Raw genomic sequence first — 15,303 nt, forward strand, 5'->3', positions numbered from 1 at the left:
GTGATAATACTAATTTTATGTCCAGCAAGAATACCGATCTCTGATAACTCAAGTAACTACTCTTTTTTTACTAATACAATGTGAAAACACGCCAGACCTCTACGGCTGAGTATTTCAAATATGCTACCACTAGCGTAATGAGGCGGTTGCATTTTACTTATAATGTAAGACGAAATAAATATTTTTTACTTAATAATTATATACGTGATTGAGAGGTGAAATGAAGAATAGTATAGTCTTTGGATAATATATAGTACAATGAGATCAGCAATTACGTTAAACGTGCAAAGTTCTCACACCAAAATATTGCCAAAATGTCCTTAATATAATAAATACGGCATCTATGTAGATAACATACCTTCACGAAAATGAATATACATACCTCCGAATGTTCATTGATGCCTGTATCGTAGTGGATTCGGCTGGTATGCGAGATATCAATACAACAGTACTGCTCACACGAATTCCTGTGGCTAAAACAATGGGATAGGAATAGCTAACAGACGTACCTACTTAATACGTTAGAGAATACAACAGGTTTAGTGCAGACATTACGTGAGTAAGATTGTATTCGGCACCTGTCCATAATTAATTTCATTTCATAACAGTCGTTTGTAAATTATTACACAAGTTACAGATTTGTTGGCTCCATAATTATAATAGGTATAATTTTTTGTAGTACATACTTGTGACAAATGAATCTTTTATTTTGAAGCACTCATAACTCTCTTATTCCTCTAGTCTCTTTAACCTTGGTATTGTGATGAGTATTGGCGGCCTTAACCGACCAGAGGCCCTAGGCGAAAGCAAAAATATACGATGCGAGGCCTCGGGCAGAGCAAAATAAAAGGTCCACAGCTTTAACAGTTTTGTCGGTAAGACCGTCAAAAAGGTCTTCCGATAGACAGCGCGAGGCCCCTGTAAGCGTGAGGTCTCGGGCGGTTGCCCAGTTTGCCTTTGTTCAGGTGATGAGCCGTAAAGATACACCGAACTCCCGAAAAACGACTAATTAGGTAATTGCTGGTAAAAGTATCATACGTGCATGAATTCAAATAAATTATTACCAAAAAAAAAGAACGTAATATCACTGTGTTCCACATAATCGCATATATCACAAGAATCTTTAATGAAAATTATAACATTTATAACACTAACCGCCGCTAAGAATTTGTAAATCTATTCTCAGTAACCGAAAACACATCGTTTATAATATTATAATATGAACAGATGAGATAAAATAACAAAATCTGAAGACTTCATTTCAACGCGACCGTTTTATTTCACAGGGATTATTAACTTTAATTGGTTTCAGGACCTGCTGTAAAATGACGCCTATTGTAACTTCCCGTCTCCAGACTGTTTGCTTTCCCTGTCCTATCAGTTTACTTTAATTAAAAATTATAAAAGTTTTTAAGATTTTTCCTATAAACAGAAAATTAATTTATTGCTATTTATAAGGATTGTAGATGAAGTATTTTTAGTAAATAAAAATAGAAGGAAAAATATTTTATTAATTACTTATTACACTTTCTTCTATCGCACATAAAAGAAATTTAATATTATTATGTTTCCCTAAATGATCCCTTCATAACTGACTTATTTAGCGGTTTATTTGCTAAGATATAAAAAGAGGAAAAAAACCAATAAGGATTTTAACCTGTACCTGAAATATCTATAATAAATTATAATATTAACATAATATGAAAGGACTTGATCCTTCCTAATTGGATCCCAAAGTATGAAAGGACTTCCAAATTACCAGCACAATTTTACAAAATAGGAATCAGTCCTATGAAAAGAAAGCTATTTACCGATAATATTATGTCAATTATTCAGCAAGAATATTTCCACTAAGACATTGATTAGATTTTCTTTGTTTCAGATTCGTAAAGGGGAAAATTAATAGCTTCTGATCCCGGCATACAGGATATAAATCACTTTCGTAACATGTAAGTATATTAATATTTACTAACACACTTTGCTATAGTATTTATAGAAGCTTAAAGGCTAGATGGAGCTGTGAAAAATATACGAGTCAATTAAAAAACTTATAGTAACCGATTGCACCTTATTCTATTGCGCAAACTTTAACACGATGCAGCGTCTCTTTAGGCCTATTTTGCGAATATTTTTTTCTGTAGCGCGCGTAATACTTAATATAACAAATAATATATATATAATATATATATATATATATATATATATATATATATATATATATATATATATATATATATATATATATATATAAAAATCAATTGTTGTTCGTTAGTCTCGCTAAAACTCGAGAACGGCTGAACGGATTTATCTTATCTTGGTCTTGAATTATTCGTGGAGGTCTAGGGAAGATTTAAAAGGTGAGAAAAATTCGAATAATTGCCGGGAAAATCCTCAAAACAGCATTTTTCTATTTCCCATACAAACGTTTTCTAAATAAAATGGAGAGTCAATTTGTAATTTATTACCGCTGCATAAAGTTCAAATTCGCGTGCGCGTTGGAGGATCTAATATCGCGTTCTGAAACTCAACAAAAGTGAAAGTGAATCGCGAACGCGACAAAATTGCATAGTCTCAAAATACATAGTATATAAATAGTGGTCGGCTTCGAGAAACTCAATTTTAGCTAACTTCAGTTGTTAATATAATATATAACTCAAAGGTGACTGACAGTGATATATCAAGGAACAGCCCAAACCATTGGACGGATCGGGCTAAGACTTTACATGCATAAAGCTACTATGACGTAGGCATCCCCTAAGAAAGGATTTTGATAAATTCTACCCTTAAGGGGATAAAATAGGGGATGAAAGTTTGTATAAATGTTCTTAGATTTTCGACTGATTGAACTGAAATTATAGATTGGGGATAAAATTAGTTTGAACCTATAAGTACCGGGAAAATATGTAGCAAGACTTTTATCAAACAGTGGAATTTTATCCTGGAAAACACCTTCACGCGGGCGAAGCCGCGAGCAAAAGCTAGTATATATATATATTATCCAGTCGCCACCCAGTAACAAAATTTGAGCGACAAAAAGTTTCAGCGCGTAGGCACCTATTTAGAAAGCCTATTTAAAAGGACTTTTACAAGGCCAAACGTCGGGCAAAGCGTATTAATTGTATTCCTTGAGTTCTCTTCAATCAGTTCTTAAATTCATTTTTTTTGCCTTACTAACGAGCCTACTGAAATCTTTTTTTATAAACGTATTATGTTATGTGAAATAAATTATATTATATTATCTTCTGTTCTAAAACTATTTATCAAATGATAAAACTATAGCTTACACGGTTTCCTGGCTTTTAAGTATTTAGGTATATAGATCACTAGCTTTAGCGTAGTAGTATCGCTTGGTAACCATGGGTTTAGGTGCAAAAAAGAAACCCAAGAATCAGTTACCTACAGTGACTTACAAAAGGCACTGGCCAGGGTCTGAGGGGCCCACTGACTTCGGTGGATACAATGCAATGCACCGCCTAACTAGCACCTGCACGTTCTCATATTTTATCGACGTAGAGCACAATATTGCAGGAGAAGTTATATGTCTCCTAATTTTGGTTTGGGAAATCAGGATCTATGGTGATCAAGTCCACTGAAATCATAAAACCGGTAAAATTAAATGCTACTTCAATATAAAATGAGCGTTTTAAAGAAATTGTATACCCAATTCTTGAACTGGCGAAAGATGTGCCGTAGTGGACCTCTTTAGATCTGATTTAAACAATAAATAGCTATTACTTATATTAATCTTTACAATAACGATAGTTAAGCTAATGTTATCATAACCAATAATATTTCTATTCCTTCCTTGTTAATACGCAATATAAAAAAATGTTTTTAACCAGTTTAATAATTAATGTTTGTGAGAATTATTATCACAGTTTCAAAATTGTTAAAGCATCTATTGAAGTGATATAACCTGACAAGCAACATATAATTATGAGGAGTATGATAAATTCCCATATTATTATATCTCTATTTTACGAAATTCTTTGTAGCATAGATTCTACCCCCTCATTTAATTATCTTAGGAATGGATTTCCGTGGAACTCTGTCTTAGTGAACGCCTACACTTTATAAGGAATCTACCGGGTAAGATTCAAGTATGCAAGCTAACGTTCCTAAAATTCATGATACTTATGTGAATAATAGGTACTTTGCCTTTATATCAAGAAATTTTATAAGTCTTAAGAGGGTTAAATTAAACTATGTATAAGGGCGATTTTCAGGAATTTTATACAAAAACTTGAAGATTGGCGTCTGTATTTACTCCTAAAAGGAGAAACGGGAGCTAAACGATTTTAATTTTTTTCCTATCGCGGCTGCTCCGAAAACAATCTCAAGAACATTAATTGATTAATAAATCCATTTTTCATAAAAAAAAACGTTATGGGCGTAGGATATACCTAAATACCTATACCTATATATTATTTAGACTCGATAAATAAAACATAATTTTTTAATAGATTAGTTTTATTCTTACTTCAAACTGTCGCTTTACCTCAAAGACCATTTATTATTTAGAAGCCCTAAATTTGTATCTGCATACGATATAAGAATATACATTCACGGTACGTACATAAAACAATAAAAGACAAATATTGTAGAGCCCTTTAAAGCTGACTCATTGACTTGGGATTATTCGTATCAATTCTAACTCCTTCACAAACCTCGTTTAATGTAAATGTTGATCTTACCAAAATCCCTTAAATACCTAGTTTGTTCTGTACCTAAGTATGTATGTAATATTAAGAATAGAAAATACTAACTCAAATTTTACCACAATACATTTACTTTACATATATTTCTCATTGCGATAAAATTAGCCGATGTTACTTAAATATAACCCGCAAAAGTCGTTGTAAATATCACACGGATACTTTAGATCGTTGACGTCATACGTCATAGGAAGCTTTCTCTGTGAATAAATTGGTGTCCACCACGCTAACCGCTGTCACGGGATTATACGCTCACTACGTCGCAATCGCAATCCATTGCTTTCCACGTTTATATTACAATGCTTCGTATCAAGTTCTAAATTAAAATAATACAGTTGTACATTAAATATACAACAGTGTGCTTTTGTATACCAAAGTTATGAACACCCGCTAACAACTAGGTTTACGTGCAAAGGAAATATCGATACAGCGTTAAGTAAATTATTTTCGTTGGGGGAACAGAAGTTGCTGTGCATAAAAGTTTAGTTGGATCCTACGATGCGAAGTTCGTTAGGTATACTGCACCACGCTCGTCATCTTACGGCGTGCAAACAAGGTATGAAGCAGTCCATTAGTGTTGGAAATACCGGGCAAAATAAAATACAACATTTTTAAGCATTTGCGAAGTGCTTACTTTTATGAAACCAAAATTGTAGACAAACCATTACTTGAACATAGATACATAAAAATATCATATTGAAGTACAATTATCATAATCCTTTGATTTCTTAAAATTAATTACTTTGACATTTTTAAACCAATTGATTAATTTAAACAGCAAGCAGGACTGCTCAGTAAGATTGAAACGAATCTGCGGGTTCAATATTCACGCCGAGAAAATGTTTGTAAGAAGATTTTAGTCACTGCTCTTCTAAATAGAACAAAATTCTACCACATGGCTAATGAATATCAATTCTATTCATGAAATACAAACCATAATACAATTTGCTTCCAGATTTGTAGAAAAATAGTCACGGTCCATAAACATAGTTCGAAGAAACTCTCAGATAGTTGCCACAATTAACGTGATTCCTGTAATCAGAAGGTTGTTAGTCGGGCCCGATGTAAGCGGATAGATTAAACAGCGCAAAATGAAACTGTTATTATTCACGCCGCATTTTAACATTGTTTTACTTAAGAGCGAGAATGTTTTCTCCCTCTACTATATTTACACGCTACACCAAGCAGCAAGAATTTGGATAGCTATTCCATTAACTGAAGCCAGCTAAATATTAATTTAATTTATTCACTTTGCGAAATTGTTAATCTTATTGATATAATAACACAGTGATAGGCTCTTGGGTTGGCTAAGTGTACCTTCTATGTGGAAATACAAAGGTATTTAGGAACCACGCCAATCTACATTATTACTTATATACAAACCAACAAAAAAAACCTATGTAGGTATATAAAATTAGATCACCCACGTAAAGTGAATTACATACAATTATTAAGTGTTATTAAATGTACCTACTTCTATTATTGCATAATCAATTAATATCATCTCCATAACAGCCAATAACATTCAACCATCGCTTGACGCCTTTTTATCATATTTACCTACCTTACAAGCAGCGAACGAACCTACCTTACAACGAATCACATTTTCGTTCTGCCTTCAATTAAAATTATTTTTATAGTCCACTCGTATTTTATTAACCGACTTCAAAAAAAAGGAGGAGGTTATCAATTCGACGGGTTTTTTTTTGTATGTTTGTTATCTCAGAACTCGCTCATTTATGAACCGATTTCGAAAATTCTTTTTTATTCGAAAGAATATCTCTCCAGATTGGTCCCATAAAAAAATTTCCACATAGCTTCAGTAGTTTGGTTTTAAAACTAAAAAAACTAGAATAATTATGTCGTCCAAGAAAACGAAATCGCGAATTTAGCTTTCCTATGACGTTTTTAGTTATGTTTTTGCATTGAGTTTGGTTGAGTGTACTTCTTATATACTTATACATATAGCATAACATCTTTTCCGAGTGTCAGGGGTAGACAGAGGCGTAACATTTCATCGCGATAGTCGTACTGTGTGTGAAACATATCAGTTGTGTTTTGGGTTGGGTTTAATTGACTCTACTTCTTACATACATGCATATATGTATATAGCATCACACCTTTTCCTCTTTTTAGGGTAGGCAGAGATGTAACACCACAGCGCGATAGTTGTAGTATGATCGAAATATATCAGCTGTGTTTTTACGTTAGGTTTCTTTGAATCTACGTCTTACATACATATATATAGCATCACACCTTTTCCCCGTGTCAGAGGTAGGCAGAGGCGTATAATTTCATCGCGATAGTCGTACTGCGTGCGAAACACATTAATTGTGTTTTTGCGTTAGGTTTGCTTCAATCTACTTCTTACATACACGTATATAGCATCACACCTTTTCCCCTTTTAAGTGGTACTCAGAGGTGTAACTCCTCAGCGCGATAGTCGTATCGTGAGCAAAACACAACTATGCCATTGAGACGGTTTTTTTTTACTAACACAAAAAAAAAAAAAAAAAATTACAAAAAATTAAACCGCCTTCTAAAACCACTCAAAACCAAAAAATAATTTCATATAAGTAACAAGTATATATTGGATACCAATTTTGGAGTCGGTGCCTAATTAATTAATCTTTTGTGGCAAAATAACATACCTACGTAATCTAAAATGAAATAAAATAATACTACGGTACCTTATAGGACCTATAACACGGTATCATATTCACATAGATTCCTAAAATTACACCCAACATAAATTATAAGCATACACTCCTAAAATCATAACCCATGATTAGTGTCGAAATCTAATTTCAAAACTGCTGTCTTATAAAAATCGCTATTGTACTCTGTAGATGCATTTATTACCTCGAGAAGGATTCTACCGGATAGCAATAAATCGAGCGCATTTGCATGGGACAGAGCGTCCAACTTTAATATAGACGTGTAGGGGCCTACAACAAAAGGGTTTTATTTTACCAGGGGGACTATATTAACTGCAGCGAGGTGTTTACTTTTTATGTCATTGTTTTGTTGTCACAGTTTTGGAGCTCTACGTTGAAAATACCTGGACTTTTAATGAGGACAAATTAATAATAACATTCACTTGTACTTACTTTAAAAACAGTAAAATATTCATAGTAAATTATTGATATATACTTATGTACCACTAGTAAATAATGTTTGTTTACCTAAATATTTCAATAAAATATGTGTAAGTACCTACCTTCCGTAAAGATGCCATTAGTGTAGGGTTGTAAACCGCGAAATCTAAGATTCGTTTTCTAGGTCGAGAAATATATGGTTTACTAAGTAGGTTTTTAGCAAAATTTGCCCGAAATTGTAGTGTATTGTAATGTATATTTACCGGGTAGGGGTCTGTCAAAATATTATCTAAAGGCCTTAACCCCTGCAAACGGCGCGCTAGCCATGATATTGATAGCTGTACCTATACTCGAAATTTATAATAAAATATATCATAGAAAAATAAATATCATATATCTACAATAAGTATTTTATCTTCACTTTGATTTTTAAAATTGGTTGTTATAAGTATTTATATTTTTTTATAATGTGGATATTGCTTTCTTCATTTTATTATGAAATGAAAATGTAACTAAATTTGTTGATTCCGTGTACTTATCTCCTCAAAAAGTATACACCTATTAATTTGTAACCAATAATTTTAAATGGGCGATTTAATAAGGAATATTTTAATTGTTTGAAATTTTCAAAAAACGACCAGAATTTGATGTTTTAATAAAATTGTACGTAAATCTTCGCATATTCCTGCCGAAAGTCACGCGCTGCCAAGTTTAGACCAAATTGCTTTACTAAGGCCACTTGCTCAGGGAGGGGTGATATAGTTCATTAAAAAATATGAAATTCCAATAATATATATCTATAGGTATAATTTAAGATCTTTCTGACTTCTCTGCGCTAAAAAATATAACTGGTCGAATTTCATCATACATAATTTCTACAGTAGTTATCAATAGACTATTGCTTATCGCACACGCACTACGGAAAAATATAAATAGCGCAATGTGTTATATTGGGCAACTGGGTATGCAATATACATTTAAAATTATGATTTATATTTGCCGCTTTAATTTTGTTTATGATCATCCTCACTAACTTCAGTCTATTAAAAATGTCAAATTGAGTTAAACGGGTAGCCGATAGAGGCGCTGCAGTCAACAAATGGCTCTTCTGTCTATGACAACCACAAGCTTCAGACCGACGCGTCATCGTCGGGTTTTATTTTAATTTTTTAATTAGGTACATATAAGCGACAAAGAAAATTGTGATAAGTGTGATTTTATACACATCTCGGTGATAATATTAGTGTTAAGATTTGTTATGTTGTTGATGCACAGTGGAAACCTAAACGAGGTAAGGTATATACCGCGATTTCACGTCACGGAGATATTGTTTGGGTTTTGCGGGATCGATAACCTGGACGGCTAGCCATGAGGCGCGATGCTGAGGTTATGTCGCGAGCCGCGAACAGGTACCGGAGTTCAAGTAACGGTCCCGCCGGTCGAAGCCGTGCGACTTGCATTACAGCCGCACAATCCGGTTACACTGACACTATCAGTACATAATTGCGTCTAGATCCTGATTTGCCGCCCTTCCGTTACGCTTGTTTCTAATCGGCACTGTAAATAAATATTGGGTAATACATATTGGCTTAGCTTTAAAAGGTGATGAGAGCCCACGTCCCAAACCTTTAGATCGCTCGACACCTGAGAACATTCCTTCTGAGATGTGCGCCTGTTTTCCAGCTTACCCTGCCTGCAGTGCGTGCCAAGAGCCCCAGAGTCCCAGCCATTAGATTGCGTGGAGTGTTCCCTGTGTCCGCCCACACGTAGCCCTGTACGCAGCCAACATTCCGCGCGACACGACGGACACATCCTCCAGCATGGACCTGGAGAAAACCCCACTCTCCACGATGAAGACTCCAAAGTTACCCTCACTATCAGACTGATTATGCAGGGGAAGGTAAGAATAAACACTTCACATACTTTATTCCTACCATTGGCACTGTTTAATTTATAAATTTATATTATATTATTATAAAATTGGGAAAGTGTATACTTTACCTTCTTCTTAATTCATTATTCCTTTTAAATTGCATTTTGTTAATTTTGGTAAATAGCTTACCCCATTTCCTTACATTTTTAAATTCCTGTAGAATATTATAAGGTATACATATTCCAAATAATGATAAACTATTATTTATTTTACCGTCATTTATTTGTTTCACTCTCTATCTATCTATATTCCTTAAGTCATTGCACAAATTATTTATATTTAAATAAATTTATTGTACTCTAATAAAAATGCTAATATCTGGATAAAAAGAAGCCAAGAAAACAATATACAATTGTAATACAGTAACACAATATTGAATACAGAAATTAGAACAGAAAATTACTTGTTTAATTGGATTAATATAAAAGTCCTAATATAATGTCACACATTCACTTGTAAAGAGTTGTCTTTGTTTACACATAATAGGGTAATCTAATATGACTTTGGTATTTCAATCTTATTAAGGTGCACACTTGTATGGATGCTTAACACAATATCCTGTTTGTTGCTTGTGTACGTTTACTTGTCAACTACGGCTCCATATATGTAATACATACAAATTAAGTATATATATATGTCAACTGTTCTAATTATGTATTCAATTATTTGCATACACAAACATACAAATGTGTATATATACCTTTCTACAATACTTATCTGGTTCACTGCTGTTGTGCTGTCTCACTATGCCAGTAAATAATAATTTTATTTATATTCCCATTGCTCAACTGCAAAGCTAATTTAGCACACCTAGATGTGACTAGATCCCCTGACATGCGAGATGTATTGATGCTATCCACCTATACCCGCTTTTACATGTAGGTACTTTTAATTGGCTGTAATCCAATACAAAGTACATTTGGCACCTGGCCAACTATTGGCACTCGTCCGATTCATCAAATTTGTCGATTTGTACCTTTTCCAATTGAAATAATGTGTGATGCTTAAAGTGTCTACTTGGACTGCACTTCCTCATTGTATTTAGTCTCTTTGATACGGATTGTAAATAAATTTGACTTGTTCTATTATATTTATTTTCATAATGTACTTATATAAAAATGTAATAGTGTAAATAAGAAAGTTAATTTGATTTCACAAAAAATATCCTTTATTGATGAAAGAATTGTTAATGTAATAGCTATACATTCAGTTATTTAATACATTTTGTATCTAATTTTAGTATTTAGATATGTATATTGAATTGAACAAGAGCATTGTTCACATACTACAGGAGTCAACATGCCTCGTTGCCAGATGTTGCGTGAGATGTTGCTTCTCTAAAACTGTCTTGATACAGACCCAATGCATCTGAGTAGCGCAAAGAATCGATGTGGTGACTATTTTGGCTGGGAGACAGGAAATCTTTTGTGCCTATTATAAATCTTTCTAACTGGATTAATTACTTTTGTTCTTGTCGCATAATATAAAGCACTACCCAATAACCAAAACATAATTTAGAGTTAGCATTGTATTATTCAGTGATGTAAAAGAATCATTTGCTTTTATAGGAAGTTGGCAGCATTATTGGTAAAAAAGGAGAAATTGTCAAGAGATTTAGAGAAGAGGTGAGTAAAAAATGTGTATAATTTTATTTTTATAGTATTTTAAGTTAAGTCATATTAATTATGATACTGGTTACAAAAACATAATCAGCGTAATGTGAAGATAAATTAATATGTAATTACTTTCTTTAACAATGTTATCAGGTTTTTTGATCATTACTTAATAGAAATAATTAGTTTGCATCTTGGTCATTGTTTATTATAATTTCACATTCTTAAAAGCTTATTTTAATATTGAAGTAAAATAGTATATTCTAATGCAATTTTGTTTATTCCTTTCAGTCTGGAGCAAAGATTAATATATCTGATGGATCATGCCCCGGAGTCGCATTGTCACTGTCACTGGCAACACAAGTGCAATATTCAAAGCTTTTACACTCATTTGCAAGAAGTTTGAAGAGGTTTGTAATAACTCATGCCTTACAATATTTTATCTCAACTTTCCTCAGGTACTTCCACAATTAATACTAAGATGAAAAGACAGTTACAGTGTACTAAATTTATTATTTTGCCAACATTTTAAATGATCTCCTTATCTATATAAATAAAAATGAATCACTGAAATGTTTGTATGCATAACTTCCAAATGAATGCACCAAATTGGATAAATCTTCTTTTATGTGTTCATTGTTATCAGGAAAAGGTATGAACAAATAAAATATAAAAATAAATAATAGCAAATATTTAAAAATCTCAGAAAAGTGAGTGTGAATGAGACAAAAGACTGTAAGATACTTATAATATACTAATACTATCAAAGCTAATACATATTTACTATTATATTTTTTTATGACCAGACTGAAGTAAGTCTGTGTCAAAACACCGACTATGAGTACTGTACCTCAAATGGAACTTCATGGCAGTGTAATAAGGATGTGTTAATGTGTGCGGCAGTGGTGCTCGCAGTTCAACGAGGGCGGCGGCGGCGGGTCGCGCGCGCCCATCACGCTGCGGCTCATCGTGCCCGCCTCGCAGTGCGGCTCGCTCATCGGCAAGGGCGGCTCCAAGATCAAGGAGATCCGCGACGTCACCGGAGCCAATATACAGGTTACAATCACTCCAATTACATGTTGCTCCTACCGGCAAACCACTTTAACAATATTCTTAATGCTCTTGTAAAATAACTCATATGCACCACGTTTAAGAGCGTAATGACCAACCTAACTAATGACGCAGTTAACATCCCACACAAAAAAAACAATTAGATTAGTTGTAAATTATTAACATTAAAACTGTTTAGGGCTATACAACAAGCTGGGCATAGTTTTGATGTCAAATGCAATTTTCTCAGTCGTTAGAGTGATGAGTCGCGATGGTTGTTATCAATGCAAAATTGTATCATATTCAACATAATATGGTTTCATTTTTGTTGCAGGTTGCAAGTGAAATGCTTCCAAATTCAACAGAACGAGCAGTGACAATCAGTGGAACCTGTGATGCGATCACACAATGCATTTATCACATCTGCTGCGTCATGTTAGAGGTAAGATGCACTCTTTTAAGATAATAAATAATGTATAGTACAGTAAGCCGACTACCTTGAGGTATACATGTTTTTAATTGTGTCATTCCAGAGCCCACCAAAAGGAGCAACAATTCCATACCGACCAAAGCCAAACGTTGCTGGCCCAGTAATCCTTGCAGGAGGACAAGCTTACACTATCCAGGGCAACTATGCAGTGCCAGCGCAAGATGTAAGTTTTACAATATAATATGATTAATACTAGCAGAGAAAAGATACCCAGTACCCATATCAGGGAGTACTGGTATTAGTCTATATTTTTTAAATAATATATAGGATGGCATAATAGTGCAGATCAACAAGGGATACAATGTCCTATGATGATTGATATTTTTCTTGGGCTTCACTTCTCTAAATAACAAGAACAATTACTTGACCATGCTATAACAAAAAAATATTCATTTCTTGAAAACTATACTACAATCAAGGCTAAGAAACTATTAATAGCTGATTATAATCTGATAAAGCTGGGCGTTAGCCACTATGATATTGAAAAAGCATTCCACTCGCACACATACACATTCTTTTATATTTCACAGTATTGATATATTGTCTTACACCCTATTTAAATCAGTACGAACAAAAAGACAATATTTAACATTTAAGCGTAACAATGCGTACAATTATGGAAACATACCAATTGGGACAATTTTGATCCTTCATATCTACTTTTATATAATACCAAAAATCATTGGTTAGTCGTCGTGATAAAAAAATGTGGTACAAAAAGATATTCAGTGCAAATAAGGGTAGTCACTCTCTTCACTCTTGCACAGCCGACGCTACATAAAATGCCGTGGTGATGATTCTGGGTACGGAAATTGCGTATTCCTTTTTTTTATTGAGTTTTGCTAAGGATCGCTGCGCAAAACAGCTTCAGTTTCGAGAATAATTATTTTATGTAGTGGGTATAAAAATAAGTCATATAAAAAGAGCAAAAAATATGAGAGCTAGGGTGGGCGCTGTGTGGCAGGCGGTGTGCGCGCCCGTGTTCCCGGTGGTGGAGGTGAAGCCGCCGCTCGGCGCATGCCGCCGCTCGTGGGCGCTGCCGCCGCCGCTGCACGACCACCACCTCGTGAGTCGCTCGCGCCGCCGACCTCGCCCACACCACCTCCCCCCTCCACACCTCCACACCTCCACACTCCCTCACGCCTGCGACCGGCTGGCAGGCGGTGGAATTTCATAACAATTATATTGGCTAAATCTATGTGTCAGTTACTTTATCGAAATATAAAACATACAAAAAAAAACACTTCATTGCAATATTTGAATAAATTTCAGTAAAAAAATTTAAATCAGTACCCATAAATTTGTTTGAACCAACTGATGAAGTATAGCTAATCTCAGCCACGAAGAGGTGCTTCACCACTTTTTGAGCGAGAATATCGCGGAGTATGGGGACTGATCCAAGCCTCAATCGTGAGCCATCAGCAGACCTAAATAGTATGGAACACGTTGCGCATATCTGTATTCGCCACGAAAGTTGTTCTACATAATATTATTTTTGTTGTAATGTACTAGATGTAGGTCGCGGCTTCGCCAGCGTTAGAAGCTCTACTTGGTACAAAACACAATCACTGGATCGGTCCTTAGTATAATCTTCACTAACCCAGCGCCATCTATTTAACCAAAAAACTAGAATACAATAATTGAACTATTGGAGTAAATTTTGTGAATAAAAATTAAGCCTAAGAAGTAATTGGGGACAGGACGCGTGTTTCAAATTTCATTCAAATCCGTTCAGCTATTTTTAAGTTTAATTCTAACAAATATTCAGACTTTTCACAAACCATTTATAACGAATAAAATGCAATTGAATTTATTTTAAAATAATAATAATTTATTTTAGTATTTATTATATTATAATAATAACTATTGCCCGCGGCTCCGCCCGCGTTATAAAATTTTTCAGACTAAAGTTTTCCGTTATAAAAGTAGTAGTTTCGGGAGCCTATGTTCTTCCCAGGGTCTCCAAACTGTCTCCATACCAAATTTCATTTTAATACGTTGGGTAGTTTTTGAGTTTAACACGTTCAGGCAGACAGATGCGAAGCGGGGGGACTTTGTTTTTACCCTTAACATTTTTTACAAAAATAGGGGTTGGTGATAAAAGGGTATAAATTTAGGGTTGAATGTATTTTTAATGCGACATAATAAAAAATAAAAATTTGTATAGAATTATAAAAAATGTTAAGGGTGGACAACCCTTAACACTTAGGGTATGAAAAATAGATGTTAGCCGATTCTCAGACCTACTGAATATGCATGCAAAATTTGGTTAAAATCGGTGAAAGCCTTTCGGAGGAGTACGGAGACAAACATTGTGACACGAGAATTTTATATATTAGATATCATTAGCCCTGCACTCATACTACGCCTAGCATATGTCCTCTCTACTACTGTGAGGTTCTTA

At 34.2% G+C, this 15,303-nt stretch overlaps 1 protein-coding gene across 1 annotated transcript; it reads left to right on the forward strand.

Annotated features, from left to right (window-relative positions):
* Positions 1-1,880: 1,880 nt before the first annotated feature.
* On the forward strand, positions 1,881-13,965 carry LOC119188414 (poly(rC)-binding protein 3-like; the record flags this gene model as incomplete). The annotated part of the gene is given in 10 exon segments (XM_037445974.1): positions 1,881-1,949; positions 9,497-9,646; positions 9,649-9,713; positions 11,315-11,371; positions 11,651-11,689; positions 11,692-11,769; positions 12,263-12,415; positions 12,744-12,851; positions 12,943-13,062; positions 13,864-13,965. Coding segments are annotated over 9 exon segments (735 nt in total), but the record flags the coding sequence as incomplete, so codon positions are not given.
* Positions 13,966-15,303: the final 1,338 nt, after the last annotated feature.

The sequence above is a fragment of the Manduca sexta genome, unplaced genomic scaffold (genome assembly GCF_014839805.1).
Source record: "Manduca sexta isolate Smith_Timp_Sample1 unplaced genomic scaffold, JHU_Msex_v1.0 HiC_scaffold_2392, whole genome shotgun sequence".
Lineage (NCBI taxonomy): Eukaryota > Metazoa > Arthropoda > Insecta > Lepidoptera > Sphingidae > Manduca > Manduca sexta.